The sequence below is a fragment of the Stegodyphus dumicola genome, chromosome 7, assembly GCF_044657685.1.
Source record: "Stegodyphus dumicola isolate Sdum_Otavi_A_Nest chromosome 7, ASM4465768v1".
In the NCBI taxonomy this organism is placed as follows: domain Eukaryota; kingdom Metazoa; phylum Arthropoda; class Arachnida; order Araneae; family Eresidae; genus Stegodyphus; species Stegodyphus dumicola.
Genome location: NC_140774.1, coordinates 28,724,936 through 28,743,720, shown reverse-complemented (window position 1 = coordinate 28,743,720; position 18,785 = coordinate 28,724,936). Strand labels below are relative to the sequence as shown.

The 18,785-nt window shown below is 30.5% G+C and overlaps 1 protein-coding gene across 3 annotated transcripts in view; it reads right to left on the bottom strand.

Moving 5' to 3' along the window:
• The window catches only part of LOC118205161 (mitotic spindle assembly checkpoint protein MAD2A-like), a 53,729-nt gene that overhangs the window by 11,529 nt on the left and 23,415 nt on the right, over positions 1-18,785 (bottom strand). For all 3 annotated transcript variants that reach the window (XM_085820024.1, XM_085820026.1, XM_085820025.1), the window contains 2 exons: positions 14,676-14,793; positions 6,616-6,722 (listed from right to left, as the gene is read on the bottom strand). In XM_085820024.1, the coding sequence (XP_085676150.1) occupies positions 6,616-6,722; positions 14,676-14,793 (225 nt within the window). The remainder of the gene's footprint in view (positions 1-6,615; positions 6,723-14,675; positions 14,794-18,785) is intronic.

Genomic DNA, 18,785 nt, shown 5'->3' with positions numbered 1-18,785 from the left:
TATTCTGTATGAAAATATTTTGAAAATTGGTGAACACGCACTCCCTCTTCGAGGAACAAATGCAGCAACAGAACGTGTTTTTTCTAGTATCTATAAAATATGGATAATTGAAAAAACACAGTTGAACATTAAAACTTTAAAATCTGTATTAAGCCTAAAATATAATTTGATCAATTCATGTGAGAAATTTCACAATATTTTATTAAATGATCCGAATCTATTGCAAAGTATTCACTCGGACAAGAAATATGACCGTGATAGAAAATCATAATTTTTTAAAATAAAATATTAAATTAATTAAAAACATAATATTCAAATTATTGTTTTTACAAACATTTTTATAGTTACCAATAGTTAATAATAAATATATTTTTGTATATTTATAGACAAGTATATGAATGTATATAATAAAATAAATTTTTTTTAATTATTGGTCTGCTTTCATATCTAAATTATAATTCTCATTTTATTCCATTTGTTCCGCTTCGTCTCAATGAAAATACGGTCACTTTTAACTAATCACCAGTTATCAAAGAATCTCAATATGGCGGACATTTGCTGGCTGGATCATGGACAAGTTCTTCTCAGATTTGTTGAGCTTTTTTGAATGAAATTCAATTTTTTTATAACAGAAATGGAGAAAGAATTTTCAGAATTCATGGCATCCTATTTGACTATGTGATGTAATGTTTTTCAATGATTTTACAGTACTATATAATGACATAAATCAAGAATTGTAAGGAAAATGACAAGCTGCAAATAGACTGTTACAGATCACAGGGTTCATACACATTTCCTTACATGAAAATTAAGGACTTTTAAGGACCATCAAAGAAAAAATTAAGGACCTATCAGGAAAAAAAAACCGAATAGAATAAAGCAATTATCCATTTAAGAAACTAACAGAAGCATGTATTATGAACTATTATTAAATTCAATTTAATACTTAACATAAAACAATTTTGAAAATTAAACTAACTCCCTACAAGTTATGAAGTAGATAACATTAAATTAAGAACATAATTTCTTGAAAAACATGTATAAGTGTATTTCATACTAATAACAGCCACAGATATTTTAGAGATTTACATGATTATTATTTAACTTATTTGATATTTATTTAAACACAATCAACTGCAATGTAAGAATATTTTGCAGATTAAAATAACAGATTTGAAAACATACAATTTATTTCTTTGGTTTTTTTGAAAGATACTAGAATAATAAACTATGCAATAAAAGATACAAAAAATTTATGCTTTTTTAAAATTTGAATTTTTTTCAGATATTTTAACATCTAATTTATTTATGTCTATTTCCTTTTCTTTAACTATTCTTCTAAGTTCAGTTGCTTTGATGAACAAATCAATGTTCCTGCTGGTCTCGGCTTCATCTGCTAAAAATATCTATCGAAGCTGCTGCTGATCTCATTTCTTCATTAATTTCGATATTAAGAATACCTCCAAAAAATTTATGTAATCAAATACTGTGCGTTGAGAAATGTATGATGAGTCACTTAAATTTTCAATTTCAACTGCTTTATTTACAGAGAAGCCCCTTTCCACAGAGGGCTATCCATGTGACAAGATAAGAATCATTTTTACTATTTTCCATACTTTAGAATAGTGAAAATCATGAATATAAGAAGTGAGAAATGTGTCAAGGGAAAGATTTTGAGAATCAAAAGTAGAAAATTCATGTAAATTTGTCTCAACTACTTTGTCTAGAATCTCTCCAAACTGCAGCAGAATTTCATCACAATTATCTTGTAAAACACGTTTATTCCGCGTTAATACGGTTAGAACTATTTTCATTTTGTTCTGGGCTTTTTCTGGACTTTCAGCCATCAACTGTGGGTCTATACAAGATGCATTTCGAATAAGAGAATACTTTATTGGACATTTAGCCATTAAGTGTTGTACCATTGTTAAGACACATTGTTGACCTTCTTGTTTCAATGCAAAACTTGCAGCTTGTGAAATGTCCTTTTTGCAGCATTTATCATTCATTAACTGCTCAGCAATGAATCCCAAATAAGCTTTACTTTTATCATTATAACAATTTGGATCATTAAAATTAAATTTATAAAGATTTTCTGCTTTAGTTATTTTTGAATATTCTAGTTTCAAAATTTTAAAGTGCTAAAAGCAATCATTTACAAGTTTTAAGATATCTTCAGCAAAAAAGGGAAAAAGTGGTTTATCGCTTTGATAATATTCAAGGTAAGGCAATAATATTTTCGACAGAGAGAGAAAAAAATTTAATTTTATAAGAAATGTTTTATCCTTAGTTTCCTTCAAAATATTTGAGAAGGATTTCAACGAATTTTTTTAAACTGCCCCATTTCAACTTTTTTAACATATAGTAGCAAGTCATCCCATATTTTAATGGCTCTTTCAACTGCTGGGACAATTTGCAACCATTGGTAAAAGCAAAACTTCACAGCAGAAAATTTTAATTAAAACATTATTTCTTTATCTATCAGATGATGGAGCAAAGATAAAAATTCTGCAATAATTGGTTTTATTGTTAAACAAAAATGTATGAACTTTTCTTACGCATTATATTTTAACACTTAAAAAAATGTACTATATCGATAAAAAATTGCGACATCGCGAAATATTCTAGGCAAGCATTCCTGCAGAGATTCCATTACATAGCTTAAATTGCCATAAGAATGCTATATTGGCAATACCATGAACACGTTTTCTCCGCGTAGCAACCATTCCGCTTATCGGTCATTTTCTTTTAATTTATTAATCTTCGTTTCTTTTATTTTTTCCTTATCATTTCAACACTGACTTTTTATTCAGGATTTAACTTTTATTTTAATTTCTAGTTATAAATAGGTGAAATTAGCTTAATAACAAAAGATAATTTCAATCATTATCACAATGAAATTTTATATCAACCAACTATTTGGATAACTGATGCGATATTAAAATTCAATAACATTCTTCTGAAAGCAGTATTCCTTTTATAAAAATACTTAATAAAATTCTAGCATACGGTGCAGCCTTGGCGCAATTTTGAAAATTATCGCCAACACCAAAATGACCCGTTTAACTACTCATCATATATGTCCCGTTTACTGCTCATCATAAAGTCGCCAAAAGTAGCCAAATCCCTTATGCAACGGATACCTTGTGCATAGGATTAATGTCTATTGAAGCTTTAAAATGTATTTCCGAACTTTTTTTCGGCTAGCATTACCGAATTTGCCCTTGGCGACCTAAAATCGAAATGGAGCCAACAGATTTTCCGCGAAATAGATAACAGACCCTCTGCAGAAATAAACTCATAATTCCGATATCTCATACATATATGTGTAAAAGAAAATAAACTCCGTAGAAGGTGATCAAAAATTAATTTATGGCTTTATTCAAACAAACACAGAAATTAAGTTAAGCAAAACCGTGTAAAAACAAATTGAAATGATGATAAAACGAAACTTAGCTTTCATGTGAATTTTCAGCACTGACTTTCCCATTCTAGAAATTTCAATTTGTTTCAGACAAAGACCACATTTAGTTTTATAAGGATTGTCATCCATCAATATCCAGTCTTTGTAGTCAGCTTGATGAAGCCACAGCTTATTGAAAATGCACTTTCCCTGCATCTCGTTCCTATTGGCATCGGAGGGGTTGTGGCCTTCCAGGTTGGGATTGTTCTAATTTTGGCAAATATTTTCAGAATCCCCCCTTTTTTCCCTCGAGCACCTTCATCATCACTTTCGCCTCTTAAAGAACTTCCGGCTTCACGCTTTCATCACAATCTGCATAAATTTATGGATAACACCTGTTTCGAATGATTGGGTGAATAGCCAACCAGACACTCGATACTTTCGTCCTAGGGTAGCTAATTGTTTTTTTATCATTTGCAACTAATATCCGCCAACAGATTGGTTAAGAGCCATGTAATTTTAATTCCATATTCATGAGAAATCGCATTTCACACTTATAATGGCAATCATTAGAAATGATAAGAAATGTCAAATGAGCAAAATTAAGGACCGTTTATTCATTTTGACCAAAAATCATTTTTGAAAAATTTAAGGACTTTTAAGGACCGTACGAACCTTGGACCATAAGAGCCTTACAGTGCAAATTTGGCTTATTCTTTAAAGATAATGAAACAGAGAAGTTTAAACATTTTCCTTTGCTTAAAAGACACTTAGAATTGATGTCGAATTTTGCTGATAAATTGAGAGAGAAAATATATTTAATGTTTATTTGGATTATTATATTATATTTGATATTTAATGTCTATTTGGATGTTTTAGAAAATTTAAAGGAAATAGTATCAGCACGATTTTCTCAATTTCTGAATTTGGAGAAATCGTTACAGTTTATTTGAAGACTCCAGTTTGCTAAAATGCATGATCTTAAAGCTACACTTTTCATATGATTGGATATTGTCAATTTGAAAATGGAATTGATAGAATTTCAAGAAAATTCTAAATGGGTGAACAAATTTGTCAAACTTTCATCAATTAGCTCTATAAACTGTAAGAAACTGCCCTGGTTCAGATTTAAGTAGATATTGTGTGTAATTAAAAGCAAAAACTTATGATCCAAATATAAACTATATGGCTAATAAGGTTCAGCAAGAGCTGTCGCATTAAATGGGATTAAATGCGTGTAGTTTTTTAATGTAACATTGAGGTATTTGTTTATAATATTAAATGAATGTATTTTGAAAAATAAAAAGTATATTAAGTGAAGCATCACCAATTTTGTAAGTGAAAAAATTTTTTTGAATTGTATTGATGCATCAAATTTTTCATACTATAAAAAATTCAAAACATACCACATCAATTACTTAATTTTTTTCACTTGCATCAAAGGGTGTCTCCTCTAAGACACTTTACATTATCTTAATATTAAATTGAAATGCTTTTAAAATACCGTTTATTCAATTTACATTTAATGAACATTAATACTAAACAACAAGTAGTTAAAAAATATAATTCAGTAGTCAGGCAGGTGTTTAAAGAAGATTTTAAAAACTAACTAAGCAAAACTGTTTTGATTATCCATTGTATTATAAATTTTGTATATATGCAAATAATTTTAATGCAATTACTAGTGTAGCATCATTTGTATAATGCAACATGAAATGCTTCAAAGAGCATAACACTGAGATAATTGGCTATATCACTAAATTTTGGCAAAACTTGGTGAGAAATTGCCAAAAGTTGCCAAACTTGATGACTATTTGAGGATATTTCGGTCCAGTTCCTATATAACTGTAATTGATCCGCATATGTAACTGTAACAGTAGCTGACCTTTAACTGTATATGCCTTACAGTAATTTTGAGAAACGGAAGGTATTAGAAATTTCTCGGCGGCTAGCGAAGAGCATCAGTTTGAAGTTTTTAGAGCTGAAAGCTGATCGAAGAGCCGACTTCACAGTATTGAAAGATCTCTGTGCGAGCTATGCTCTTTGAAGGTGCTTTGCATTGTGTTGTGCTTAACGTTATCAGTTTGAAATGGTAGTTACTGATTGCACTCTGATCTACTAAGAAGACCTGTACGAATACTTTTGAAGAACATTTCCAAACTGCAAGTTGGTTCTGAGTACATTCAATCCTTTATGAATCCCTATGCATGCAACAATACAAACCACACTATTTTGGTGACATCTTTTATGAGAGAGAACTAGGTGCTGGGAGAGTACTAAATACCCAACATTCACTTAGCCTTATTTTGCCACAGTGTGCAAAGACAATCTCCTCTCCCCAAAATTTCAAACAATCAATTTTGCATTATCGGAGGTTTTTTTTTTTTTTTTTTTTTTTTTTTTAAATTATGTTCTTGGCTATTCAATACCAATAAAAAATAATGCTAACTTTCATTATCTTGGAAACAGTTACCTTTGAATAAATAAATACAATAATTTCTGACCTGCAGGAATTGCAAATTTTGCTACCAATTAAAATCAATTACTTAAATATATGTATAATATAATTATGATAGTAAACTACTAACTTTAATTTTGCAGTAGCACCTTTAGTCTTTCTTTCAATTTGGATACTTCCCCTTTCTGTCGTAAAAATTGTTACTATTCATGACATATCAGTTTAAACTGCATCATTTCAAAATTAATCCACAGCGTATCTTATGTAACACTCCAATGGAGACACCTCTCATCCAATTACTGAATAAGATTCTTATTGAAATCAAAACTTTTTTTTTTTATCTCTTCCCCACTTCTTCTGAATGCATCATACACTTTGCTTCAAACGAACATATTGCTACTCACTTCTTCGTATTGTCCAGTGTTGGAAGATGTGCTAAGCTTCAAATCTGTAGTAGTGCATGCTGTGCCCATGATGATGTGTGAATCAGAATATGTATCTCAAGAAGTAGTTGTAATAAATTATGTGTTACCTATGGCTGCATTTGTTTGCAAGTTTTATCATTCTGTCTATGCTATAAACCTCCATAATCTATTACATATATGTCAAAAAAATTACGCACTTTCTTTCCTATTCCTAGTGAAATCAAATTTGGAGAATTCATGCAATTTGCCAACACATAATGCAAACAATTAAACATGTACAATAAAGCATATTTTTTCCCCTATCCACAAATAATTATACATATACTTACACGCAGTATCTAAAAGAGGAAGGAAAGATACACTAGCAGTTATCTGACGAATAATATTCCTAATTTCTTTTTGTATCTCCTTAATATCTTTTGATTTTGATTTTCCACTGAAAAAGAAAGAAAGAAAGAAAAAAAAAAAAAAAAAAAGGAGGTGCATTAATACACAAAAATAATAAGACCTTAATAACAGTTTCTGGATTCCATGATCAATAAATGCACATTTTTGCTTAGCTATCTGATATTCTGTGAAAAGTTCTAAATGTTGAAAGTTAAATTTCATAGTTTACATGCTATGAAATCATACATAAATAATAAAATTCAAGCTAATACAGCCTGTATGTTATACTTCAATCTAAATTTAAATTTCTTTACAATGGGATAAAACAACTTTAAGTTTTAACATTAAGTACAAACAAATTCATAATAAGAAGTACAAAACTGTGTTACATTTTATACTGGATTCAATATCACATAAGGTTATCTTCTTAATGGCTAAAGCAGTTTAAGTGCTTTTGATCCTGTTATAATGCCTACAAATTGAAAGCCCATAGTTCCAAAACCAGATTATGGAAACATGCCACTTCCAACTTAAACCAACAGATGGTATCAGCACTGTATTAGTCAAAACCATCATAACCAGAAGCTTAAGTGGTGATCCAAGTGTGATTAGATCTGCTTTATTTCCTCCCCTTATCTGAAATTACAACCATACTATAGTGTCTCAAGTTAATTCGGCCCTCAATGAACTGGGTTCAACTCAACTTTCCAATGCTAAGCACTCTACAAAACTGCCTTTTCAGTACTATGAATCTCATTTACACCACAGCTGAATCTGAAAAATACTTGCTGTGCAGTGGGAAAGAACTACAGAATGATTCTGTTTACACACAAAAAAGACATTTTGTATTTAGTGCCTGGACATAGAGAGAGCATGCTATGATACATATTTCCAAATTCATAAGTGACTTAAAACTAAGTGATGGAAACAACTTTCGTTAAAGGATGAAAAACCACATCATACTATATCAAAACAAACACCGCAAACCACTTCACTTCTAAATAATAATTTATCCTTTTACAACAATGGCTATCAAAACAAAATAAATGAAACTAAATGACAAGCAAAGAGACCTGAATTGGAATTAAGTTTTAATGTTGTTGTCGCTCTGGAATTTGGTTGCTATAACATTACATATGGTTGCTAGGACTTACAACTGTTTTAACACTTATTTTTGACCAAACTATATTATTGGATCCTGTTCTTAAATGCTTTTATAAGGATACTTTATGTTTATTATTTGTATACAACATAGTTATTATTATTTGTATACAACATATAGAAGTAGTTGAATCCATTACACTTGTAGTAAAACATTAACTCGTTTTTGATACCATTAATACTCCTCCAGCTGCATCATAAATTTAGTAATACTAAATGTATGAAATATAATGGAATTCATACATTATATAAATGTGTTAAATTTAAGAATTTGGATATTACTGCCCAGAACTTTGTGAGAACATAATAGTTTGTTGAAGAGCTTAAGGCTAACAACATACAGATTTCAAAAGTGTCAACTGGAAACAAAAGCATTTTGCAGAGGATTTTGAACGAATCATGCAAGAATCAAGGTCATGTTGTGAGTAATACAGTTCTAAATTGCAGTTCCCTCTATGGTTCTTGCACTTGCATTTTCCTTGATTGAGGAAACTATTGAAATTAATTTGTTATTAGATTCAGGGAGCAAATCATTGTTTATATCTGTAGTGGCTTCCTGGTTAAGAACGCAACATTTGACAAGATGAAACAGAACATTTATTAAAATAACGTGAAGACATATAAATTTAACTCAGAGCAATACATCACTCCTACAACATACAAAAATCGAGCACCTCGCTCCTCCACAGCGAACATTCAACTCCTCTAAATATAGCAATTTTTTCATTTTTTCTTCTTTTGTCTGGGCAAACTCTTGCGATATGTTGATAACTACCACAAATATAACATTCTTTTCTTCTCATGGAAGATTCTTTTCATTTTGAGTATTCTCTTCTCATGTATAGGGAGATATATTTATAATGTATACATATTGTATCCAGGAATCTTGGTGATTGTTTAATTTCATTTCAGACTTCATCAAAAGATTTTCCTTTCGCTGTGAAATAGGTATCATATTCTTTAGCTAATTCTTGCAGCTTCAACCATTTATTTCCATGGCGTATTGTGACGTGTGCAACTGTTTCTCCATCTAAAGCTTGAAATAATTTATCCGAAATAATTAACTTTAGTGTTTTGAAATCTTTTACTTCTCTTGATTTACAATAATAGTCCTATGTAGCTGTTAGCAGTGAAGCAAACTGGTTATGCATTTCGCCGGAATAACTTAATTCTAAAATTTTCTAAGCAGGCTTGAAAAATAAGTTGATATTTCATCAGAGTAAGAGTTTTCACTTTTTGTAATTTAATAATCCTTAATATAAACAAGGACATTTGAAGATTTTTCTCCAATTAGTTTCAATAAGATTTCCGATTTAAATTCTTCTGGAATTTTCTTGTGCTTAAATGCCAAAAAATATATTCCATGATTCTGCTCTCTTCGGTAGTCAGTGTTTCTACTCCTTTGGTCAGCTCGTTGAGGAAAATTCCGGTTTCTCATCCTGTGTTTTAGATTGGAGGTGTTGGACTTCTTCCTTGATTTCGAGTTACTTGAATCTTCACTAATTCTATTTCTGTTCTCAATATCTCTTCGTCCATTTGTATTCTTTTGATTTCTTCTTCTATTCTCATTTTCAATTTCTTCCTTTGTTTTTCTGTTCTCCAACACAGTAATCAGAATTTCTTTCACAAAATCAGTATTTTTCAGTATGTATTCTCGGCTATTCTGGAGTTTGTGTTTCAATTCCACCAGTTTCAAATTCGTAGTTGCTTCTTCACCTGTTTCCAATAAAACAGTTACCAAATCTTCTTTCCTCATGCTTTTGAACATTTTCTTTTCTTTTCTTTTTTTTAAAAAACTTTTCAAACTTCAGAATTAAATAATTCTTATGCTTTTACTTCCATTTGGAAATGCAAACTTCTTTCATACGTTACGCGTAAATTTAGACCACTTTCGTTTTCAACTCTTGTTCTCGCTATGCAGAGTGTGTTGTAATAGCTTCGTAGTTAAGAATAGACAAGACGAAATAGAACATTTATTAAAATAACATGAAGGCATATAAATTTAACTCAGAGCAATACATCGTTCCTACAACATAAAATAATAATAATAAATAATAATAAAAAGAGCACTTTACTCTTATGCAGCGAACATTCAACTCCTTTAAATATAGCAACTTTTTCAGCAAAGGAGGCGAAACGCGCCAAGTGCGCTTTGTTGATCGCCAAACAGTCGCCAGATACTACAATATCTGAATGAGCTGCTCAAAGGTTAGTATTAAAATGGAGAAACAATCGGTTACTTTTTGTGAGATTGGCAGAGTGCCAGCTACCAAGACTTATGACTTGATTAGTTTAGGATTAGATAGCGAAACAACTGTTGTTAATGAATATATTTTGGGTAGGTTGACTTTGCCGCTTCAAGAACAAGTCATTAAAGTAAAGCATATAGATTATACAAAATTTATTCCGTGAGCGGATCCAAATTTTGCTCACCCCCAGGAAATTTGTTTGGTTTTAGCAGCTGACTATTTTTCTGCCTTGAGGTACGGTCAGATATATGGTTCAAAAAATGAACCTGCAGATCAAAATATGGTTTTCTCTTGGGCTGGAAAAGTTGGAATTATTATGGAAGGTCCAAAAACAGCTAAATTACACTTCATAAAGCCAGAAGATAATTTAAATACTGATTGTGAACTTAGGCATTTCTGGGAAAAGGAGGAAGTTGTCAAGGTTGGGAAGATTGAACCTCTGACACCTGACGAACAATTTTGTGAATCTCACTTTCAAAACCCATATTCTTTTAATTCAGGTAGTTGATTTGTTGTAAAACTTCTCTTTTATGAAATGCATCTGAAGTTGTATGACTTTAAACTGGCATCAATTTCTAGGTTGTGTTCCAAGGAATAAAATTTCAAAGACAATCTTGAATTTGAAACAAGTTTAAAGATTTTATGCATGAATATGAACAGTTAGGCCATATGAGTGTGGCCAGAGATAATTTATCTAACATTCCAGGTGAAGAAAAATTTTACCTTCCTACATTTAATATCATATGGTCATTAAAACCTTCAAGCACAACGACAAATTAAGAGCAACGTTTGATGCATCCTGTAAATCTGAAAACAATAAATCATTGCATTTACTTTTAAGGATAGATCCAAAATTACAAAAATGTATTTTTGAAATTTGGATCAATTTTTTTCAATTTCCTAACACTATTATCAAAGTCAATGTGGCAAGATGCATAGTCAGGTGACGATGATGGCCCCTGAAGATCAGAATTATCAACTGATACTATGACGATGCAATTTCAATGAAGAAATATGCATGTACAAGTTATAAACAGTTACATATGGTCCTTTCTTAGCTTTATTTTTAGCAACTAGATGTCTCAAGCAGACAGCTATAGATTCCAAGGAGGAACAGAATGTATCGTATGTATTGGAGGAAGATATGAATACGGATGATTTATTATCAGGTAACAAATACAGTTGATGATGCAGATTCAGTCTACAAGAAAGTATCTTTGATTTTCCATGCAGAAGGTTTTGATTTGAGTTTTTTTTTTTTTTTTTTTTTTTTTTTTTTTTTTTTTTTTATGGAATTCAGATTCTGTAGAATTCTTAATTGAATTCAAGGAACTTGTTGACTGAATCCTGATTTAGAGATATTTCCTAATTCAAGTTCAAAAGTCTTGGAATTCATCTCTTGATACTTTCAATTTTAAAGCTCTATTGCAACTCAAGAGACCTAGGCAGAATCCGCCTGCAATTTCAATCCACGACGTTTACAATCTCCTTGCATTATATTGATTAAAATATTCTACCAAAAGTTATAGTTAGTTATGAGTGTTTGGAATTCAGTTATTCCTCAACATCTCTCAGACGACTGGTTGAAATTTCAAGAGACGTTCAATCAAATCATTAATTGTGAAATTCCAAGATATATCATGCTTACAATGAACAATGAATGTTATTCAACTGTATGAAATTTGTGATGTGGCTTTACTAGCCTATACTATATCTACTGTTGCTGAAAATGCAATGGTATGGTTTACATTAATCTTTTGGTATCAAAGACCAGCGTCATGCCTATAAAATAAGTACATATTCCTTGATTATCACTTTGTGCCCATATTGCACTCAATTTCGTCGTCAATCCATATAGACAGTCAGTCGTTTTTCCATTTCCTCTATAATGTTATTTCTTAATTTGTCACTGTATTAATCATTATAGTATTATATAAATTTATGCTTACAATAATGTCAACAAATGTTTCAAATGATAAAAATGTGTCCGTAATGCACCGCACCAAGCAAGAAACACAACTACACAGTTTCGGATATGTTATTTGGAAACCTAGCGCTGCGCACAATTTCGGGGAATCCCCGTAGTGCTGCGATCAATTTCGAGGAATCCCCGGGTTGAAAAAAAAGAGCGCTAAACTGAAACAGCGCTAAACGAAACAGCATTAAGTGGGGTCTTACTGTAATTATATGAAGCATATTAATATTCAAAATATTTTGAGCAGTGCTCTTCCTTGCAACTGCTTTATGCTACTAATATTTCTAGTGATTTGAATAGCAGAAAAGATCATTACTCATTGGATTCAGAATCGTTATTTTCAAGATGATTTGGAATGTATCATGGACAAAAAACCTTTACCCAAGAAGAGCCAACTGTATTCTCTTTATCCATTCATAGATAGATATGAGCTCTTACGGGTGGGAAGATGTCTTCATAATTCATCTTCAGCATTTAATGCCAAGCAATACGCAGCTTCAGCATTTAATGCCAAGTTATGCAATAGGCAATCATATTGCATAACTGGAAGAAAAGATCAATATGCAGTAATGTAAACCACTTCTGAATAACTCATAGATTTAAAGCAGCCTAACCTCTGCACTAGATGAGTAACTTATCTCTGCACTAGATGAACAAATTTTCACTTACTTCACCACATTTATGAGGACTATGGGAAGCTGGTATTCGCTCAGGGGAATTTCATTTTAGTAGAGCATTGAGACTCTTTTGACCTACAAAGAGTTGTTAACATTACCTGCCCAAATTGAGGCTATGAACTCATGTCCACTTACTTGCACGAACAATTCTGATATTGAGTTTATTAATGCTTTAAACTAAATTCATTTTTTTACAGGTGATATTTTGACTTCTGTTCCAGATACACATCTAACTGCTCACCCAATGTGTTCTGGGTGGGAACTTATTCCGAACCTTTGACGTGAATTCTGGAATCTGGAAAAATGAATTTGATTTCTGTTCAAGGGCAATCCAAAAGGCAGCCCATTAAACCCAACCTGAAGACTGACACTGTGGTTCTTGTCAATGAAGATGGGTCTCCACTTTCAAACTGACCTATAGTGTGTGTCACTGACATCCATCCTGGCAAAGACAGATTAGTTTGCATAGCCACAATCAAAACTAAGACTGTTGTCTTCATAAAGCTTACATCCAAACTTTCACCTCTGCATTTATATCAGGACTGAATATGATAGGTGAGATTATGTTTATTTTCACGCTAGACGGAGTTTTGTAATTAATTTACATTTATTCATTGCCCTAAATAGGCAAAAGAATAGGAGTTGTTGTCACTATGAATTTGGTTGCTAGAATGTAGCTGACCTACAACTGTTGTAACATTCATTTTTAACTGAAATATGTTATTGAATTATATTATTAGATGCTTTTACAGTATTTATATATTATTAAATGCTTTTTCAACCATTGTATATTTAAAATCTGTGATTTGTATAAAATAGCAGTAGTTGAAGTCATTAAAGCTTCAGCAAAATGACAACTCTCAGCCACCTTTTGACATTGTTTGATTCATGTACATTACATAACTATAAAAAATAAAATATAAAATCTGTGGCAATATTTTGGCTTAAATATGCATTTTATATTGGTGTCTCTTTCATTTATATTTCCATTCAAAATATTAACTGCATTATGCTTTATTTCATACAAACTCGTGAAAAGTATTTTTAATTTTGCATGCCCTATTAGCCAAGCGCTAGTAAAAAATTCCCCAAATATATGACAACAAAATGATTATATTATACTGTTAATAAAAGTTGCCAACTTATTAACTGCAATGAAGTGAATATAAAATTATTTCATTCAACTAAACAATAAAAGAATAATAGTTCTTTTGTGTACTTTTATTAATTTAAAAGTATCAACAGGTATTAATCATATGCATTTAGTGCATTTCAAACTGTTAACTAACATTACTTTTATGAAACCTTTAATCAAACAAAAGAATACCATGTTTGGTGATTTATCTTATTTTTTGCCTTTAAGCATCATAAAATCATTTTGTGCTTGCATAACATTGCAGTACCAAAAAATGAAAAAAAAAAAAAAAATTATTATTAAATATATCATCTTATCAATAAATACATCTTATTAACAGATTTATTTTTTTAGTGCTTCAGTTTTTGCATCAATCCTTGAAATTATTTTCCATTAGTTAATTTTTCCTTCCAAAATTAAATAATGTTAAAAGAATAATACTTTTAAAAAGGGACTGGTAGAAGTTAAATTAAGGTATCTGTAGCTCAACATAACACTAAGAAAAGAATTTTAATTATATGAATATTAGAATTTTAGTCCTAATTTTCTACTTATTTTTTAGAGGTACAAGTTCCCTCTTCACACATATATTTATTTTAAGGTACTCTATTAAGAGTTTGGGAAAAATAAGTGATACCCTGGATATGTTTAAATATAATTATTTAATATCTTGAATGTTTTTAAAAACTTTTTGCAATATGTATTATGAACTATTAATAAAAGCATTTAAAAAGAGTTCCTGATTCTAATTGGCATATGCCAAAAACTGAGAGGACAGATAATTTTTAAATAAAGTGTTACTTACCCAATGTCAAGTTCTCCTTCACATTTAATTTGAAACTCCCATCGTTCTAATGGCTCCTTTGTATAAGAATCAGATATGACAACTACCAATCGATGAACATCTTTGGTTAACAGCCAGTCTATAAAAAATATATAAAATATGCATAAAATTATATGTTATCAAAAATCTCATTTACAATATTTCCCACTAAAGAAATTTTAGTTTGTACACAAACTAAAATTCTATTTTTTCATATTGCTTATGTTAGCATTTGCCTATATTCCTCATTAACTATATTATTTATTGTCAAAATGCCAACAGCAACTTAAATGAAAATCCTAAAAGTAATAAAATAGTTACATACATTACTTATAAATTACATCATTGATAGGTTTTATATAAATTTCTTTCAAATTTGAATAATAAAATATGAAATAAATTACATTTAAGCATAGCAATTTTTTTTTCTTTAAAAACACGATTTTTTTAGAAGAGGATACCTCTTAGAAACATGAAAAAAATCATTAAGATATTTTTGATTTGATTATCAAATGCTTGCCACAATAATTAAGATATCTGAAGCAGTTTGCACTCAACATTCTGTTGTCTGTATATACTTGCAACATTTTATGAGGCTGTGAAAAATAATTTGCCTACAATTTTGTTTTGTGTAGGAAAGAGAGCAGCTTCGTTGAGGTCTTTGTGTAGATCAACCAATCAGGTTTCATGGAAATGAGGGTTCCTGGAATGTTTCTGTCAACATACAGTTCAGGGTAACTAGCAAGTTTGATAGAAGCTTAATATTGTGCTTTTACTATTTACAAAATTATCAATTACAAAAATGACATCAAAAGGCATTTTTTAAAAATTCCATATATGAAAGGGCAGAAATGTTATTAAATTATTGAGGGAAAGTAATAGAAGCCAATAATGATTACTTTTCCAATTAAAAAAATGTCTGATCTGCTTAATACGTTTTTCTTTTGAAGGGGAAAAAAAGAAAATTATTTCTTCCACAATGCCACATCCTCTCAAAAAACAATATTCTTTTACTAAACACAGTGCTAATACAAGGATGAATTTTACTTAATTTTAAAATTAAAATTGCTGTTTTGCTCTTGCATTATCACTAGTTTCATTTTTCTGTCATATTGTGGCCAAAAAGAAGCATATTTTTTATAAACAAGTTTATATTCAAATTGATTACATAAATAGAAATCAACAGGCAAACCTGTTTCAAGTATTGCATTTATTAATTTTTAATTACGGCGAAAATAAGGCATTTATACTTAAAGTTGGCTTTTTTTCTGACGAAAGTGCGGTACTGGAAAGAATATTTTACAGTAGATAAATGTTAGAAAAAAAGGTCTATTTTTTAAATATATACATTATTTCTTTCTTTCTTTATTTATTTCAAAATTCAGCCTTCATATGATATATTTTAAAACATGGAGATGAGCAAAGTCCAAAATCACAATCGAGGCAAAAATATCCGATTTTTTTTCTGATACATTTCCCATTATCATTCCTTTAAGAGCAACACACAGCCTAAATGAAAAGTAGTAAAACTCAAACTAGTTTTAAAAATCCAGTCTCTCCTGCACTACTAGAGACATTTATTAGATACACTGTAAAGTAAAGTAAAAAAAAAGTGAAAAATCCAGGCAAATTAGTGGATTGATGTAGGAAAATATACTGCCCGAGCGGTGTACGGGCAAAACATGGAAGTCCTTTTTCACAGCGTTCCAGAAAAATTGTTAAGTGGTTATGCAAAATTTGCATTTACATGAGACCTATATATACAATGATTCTTATAAATGAGAAAATTAAACTTTCTTCTGGTGATAAATAAAACTTTAACTGCAGATAGTTTTCTGTGGAAAAAAGATATGCCAGATTCTTCAGAACATAATATATTTGTTAATGAAAAGACTTCTGAATCTAAACTATTAAGCTGTATGGAATTTTATGCCATTATGTTTTAGTTTTAATAACAAAAGGTTTATTTAATTTATCATCTTTCCCATTGCCTCATTTCACCATGAGGTTCACTCATTCCAGAATTTATATAGATTTGAGTGACAAGAAGTTTTACTATCAAGTTAGAACAACTGTGCATAGCTGGATGTGAGAGTTCTGGTATTCATACCAAAGCTGCTTGTCATGGAATGTCTCTTTTATGGTGAATTTCTGCTGTCTCGAATTACACAGAAAAGTCAGAGATAGGTATGGTTAAGTAAGAAGTTTAAATCTCTGTTTCAGCCAGATCTAGATGACTTGTACTTTTTTGTAGTGTAATATTAATTTAACCCTCACAAGTGGTGACGTGGAATAAATTTAAAGTTGGTGTACATTTGCGGCTTTCGATTTCACCTTTTATTAGTGCAACAGGAATTTGGGACAATTTATATGCGTATTGCCTAAGTAATTAGTTTTAAAAGCACTTGCCACAACTGTTGGATCACTTGTAGTGCATTGAATTGCTGCACTTATATGGTAGGAACATAGTTTGAATGTTTTGTCAGTAAAACTTGCCTGTTTTAAATGAAGTTATCCAACATATTTGTTTTTCCATTTTTTAATTAAAATATATATATATATATATATATTATTTTAAATCTGAAAGGTTTCAGATTTTTTAATGGTCTCCGAAAAGGGTTTGTGATAGTTTTTTATGCTCTCACTGAGCTTGCAGTCCACCAATATGATGTTACATTCACTCCTTTTTACCCCCCCTTTTTTTTCTTTTGACTTTTTACCTTTATTATTAAGCATCATTTTCTTCACACTTACATTATATAAAATGCAACAGCAAAATTACAAAAAATTTAAAAGCAGCATAGCAATATACCTTTAGATATTGCTTTGATGTTTGATGCAGCGTTAAGTGTTGATATTTATTTTCCTGTTTTTTTCCCTGTCTTCTTACTAATAAGAGCTTTACAAAACACTTTGTCTTTTTACTATTAATGCTTTGTGTGTTTACTTATGAAATATCATATTCTTGGTACTTATGCCACACAAAATTTGATTCAACAGTAAAATCACAAAATATTTAAAAACAGCATATCTTTAGAATTTCCGATAGACAATCTTGCACACTAGAAACAAAAATGGGTACTATTCTGTTTTGAGGGCCGTAAAAAAATTGCAGCGAAAATGTATGCGCAAAAGCGCCAAAACTAGCAAACGTGCCCATTTAACAGTGCGCCAAATCTAGTGTATGCGTTGATTTCAGATTGCGTAAGTTTATATAGTTCTGTATTTCTTAAGACGCCATTAAAATACTAGTTTAATTTTTAAATCCTTTTTTGATATTTTATGGATTTAACAATTTGGGAATTGCCCATGACGAAAAGTCGGCAATAGAATTTTGGGTAAAGTGCAGAATCACCCACTGCTTGACGTGTTTTTAAGAATTGTACGTACTCGGTATCCATGTGTGCATCGACCTATTTTCACTTTAAAAAAAAAAATTCTAGAATTCCACAAAAATGGCACTGCGCACACACTTATCTTTATCTATGTACACGTCAACCTATTTTCACTTAAAAAGTAAAAGAAAATTCACAAAAATCCAATTGTAAAAAGCGGCAAACAAATAAGTGAGCGATTCTGCACTTTACCAAGAATATTTTCAAAGAAAATGCATCATTCATTATAGAAAATTACGTTTGAACAACCAACGAGATGAAATTATGCTTTAGCGATAAGTCGGTAGCGAAATAGCGATGCAGGTATTCATTCAGTTATGTTTAGCAATTTTTATATAAATTATAATAATGATCTGAAATAGTTATTCACTCTTATGCTTCCATTCAGTCATGTTTAGCCTTTTTCATATAAATTATAATTATAAAAAGTATTATATGAAATTAACCTTTCATCTAAATTAAAACATCTACGGCCCTCGAAACTGAATAGTACCCAAAAATGTTTTATTCCATGCACTATTGCCACTGCTCGCTTTGTTGTTAAGGTTTAAATCAAAAATTTGTTAAATATTTACAAAATAAATAACAATAAAACAATTTAAAATTTGGGCTTCCAATTACCCATGTTCGTGTGGAGGACTATGTTACTCAGAACTCGATGGCTCTAGGTACCGCTGATGTGCGAGAAACATAGATA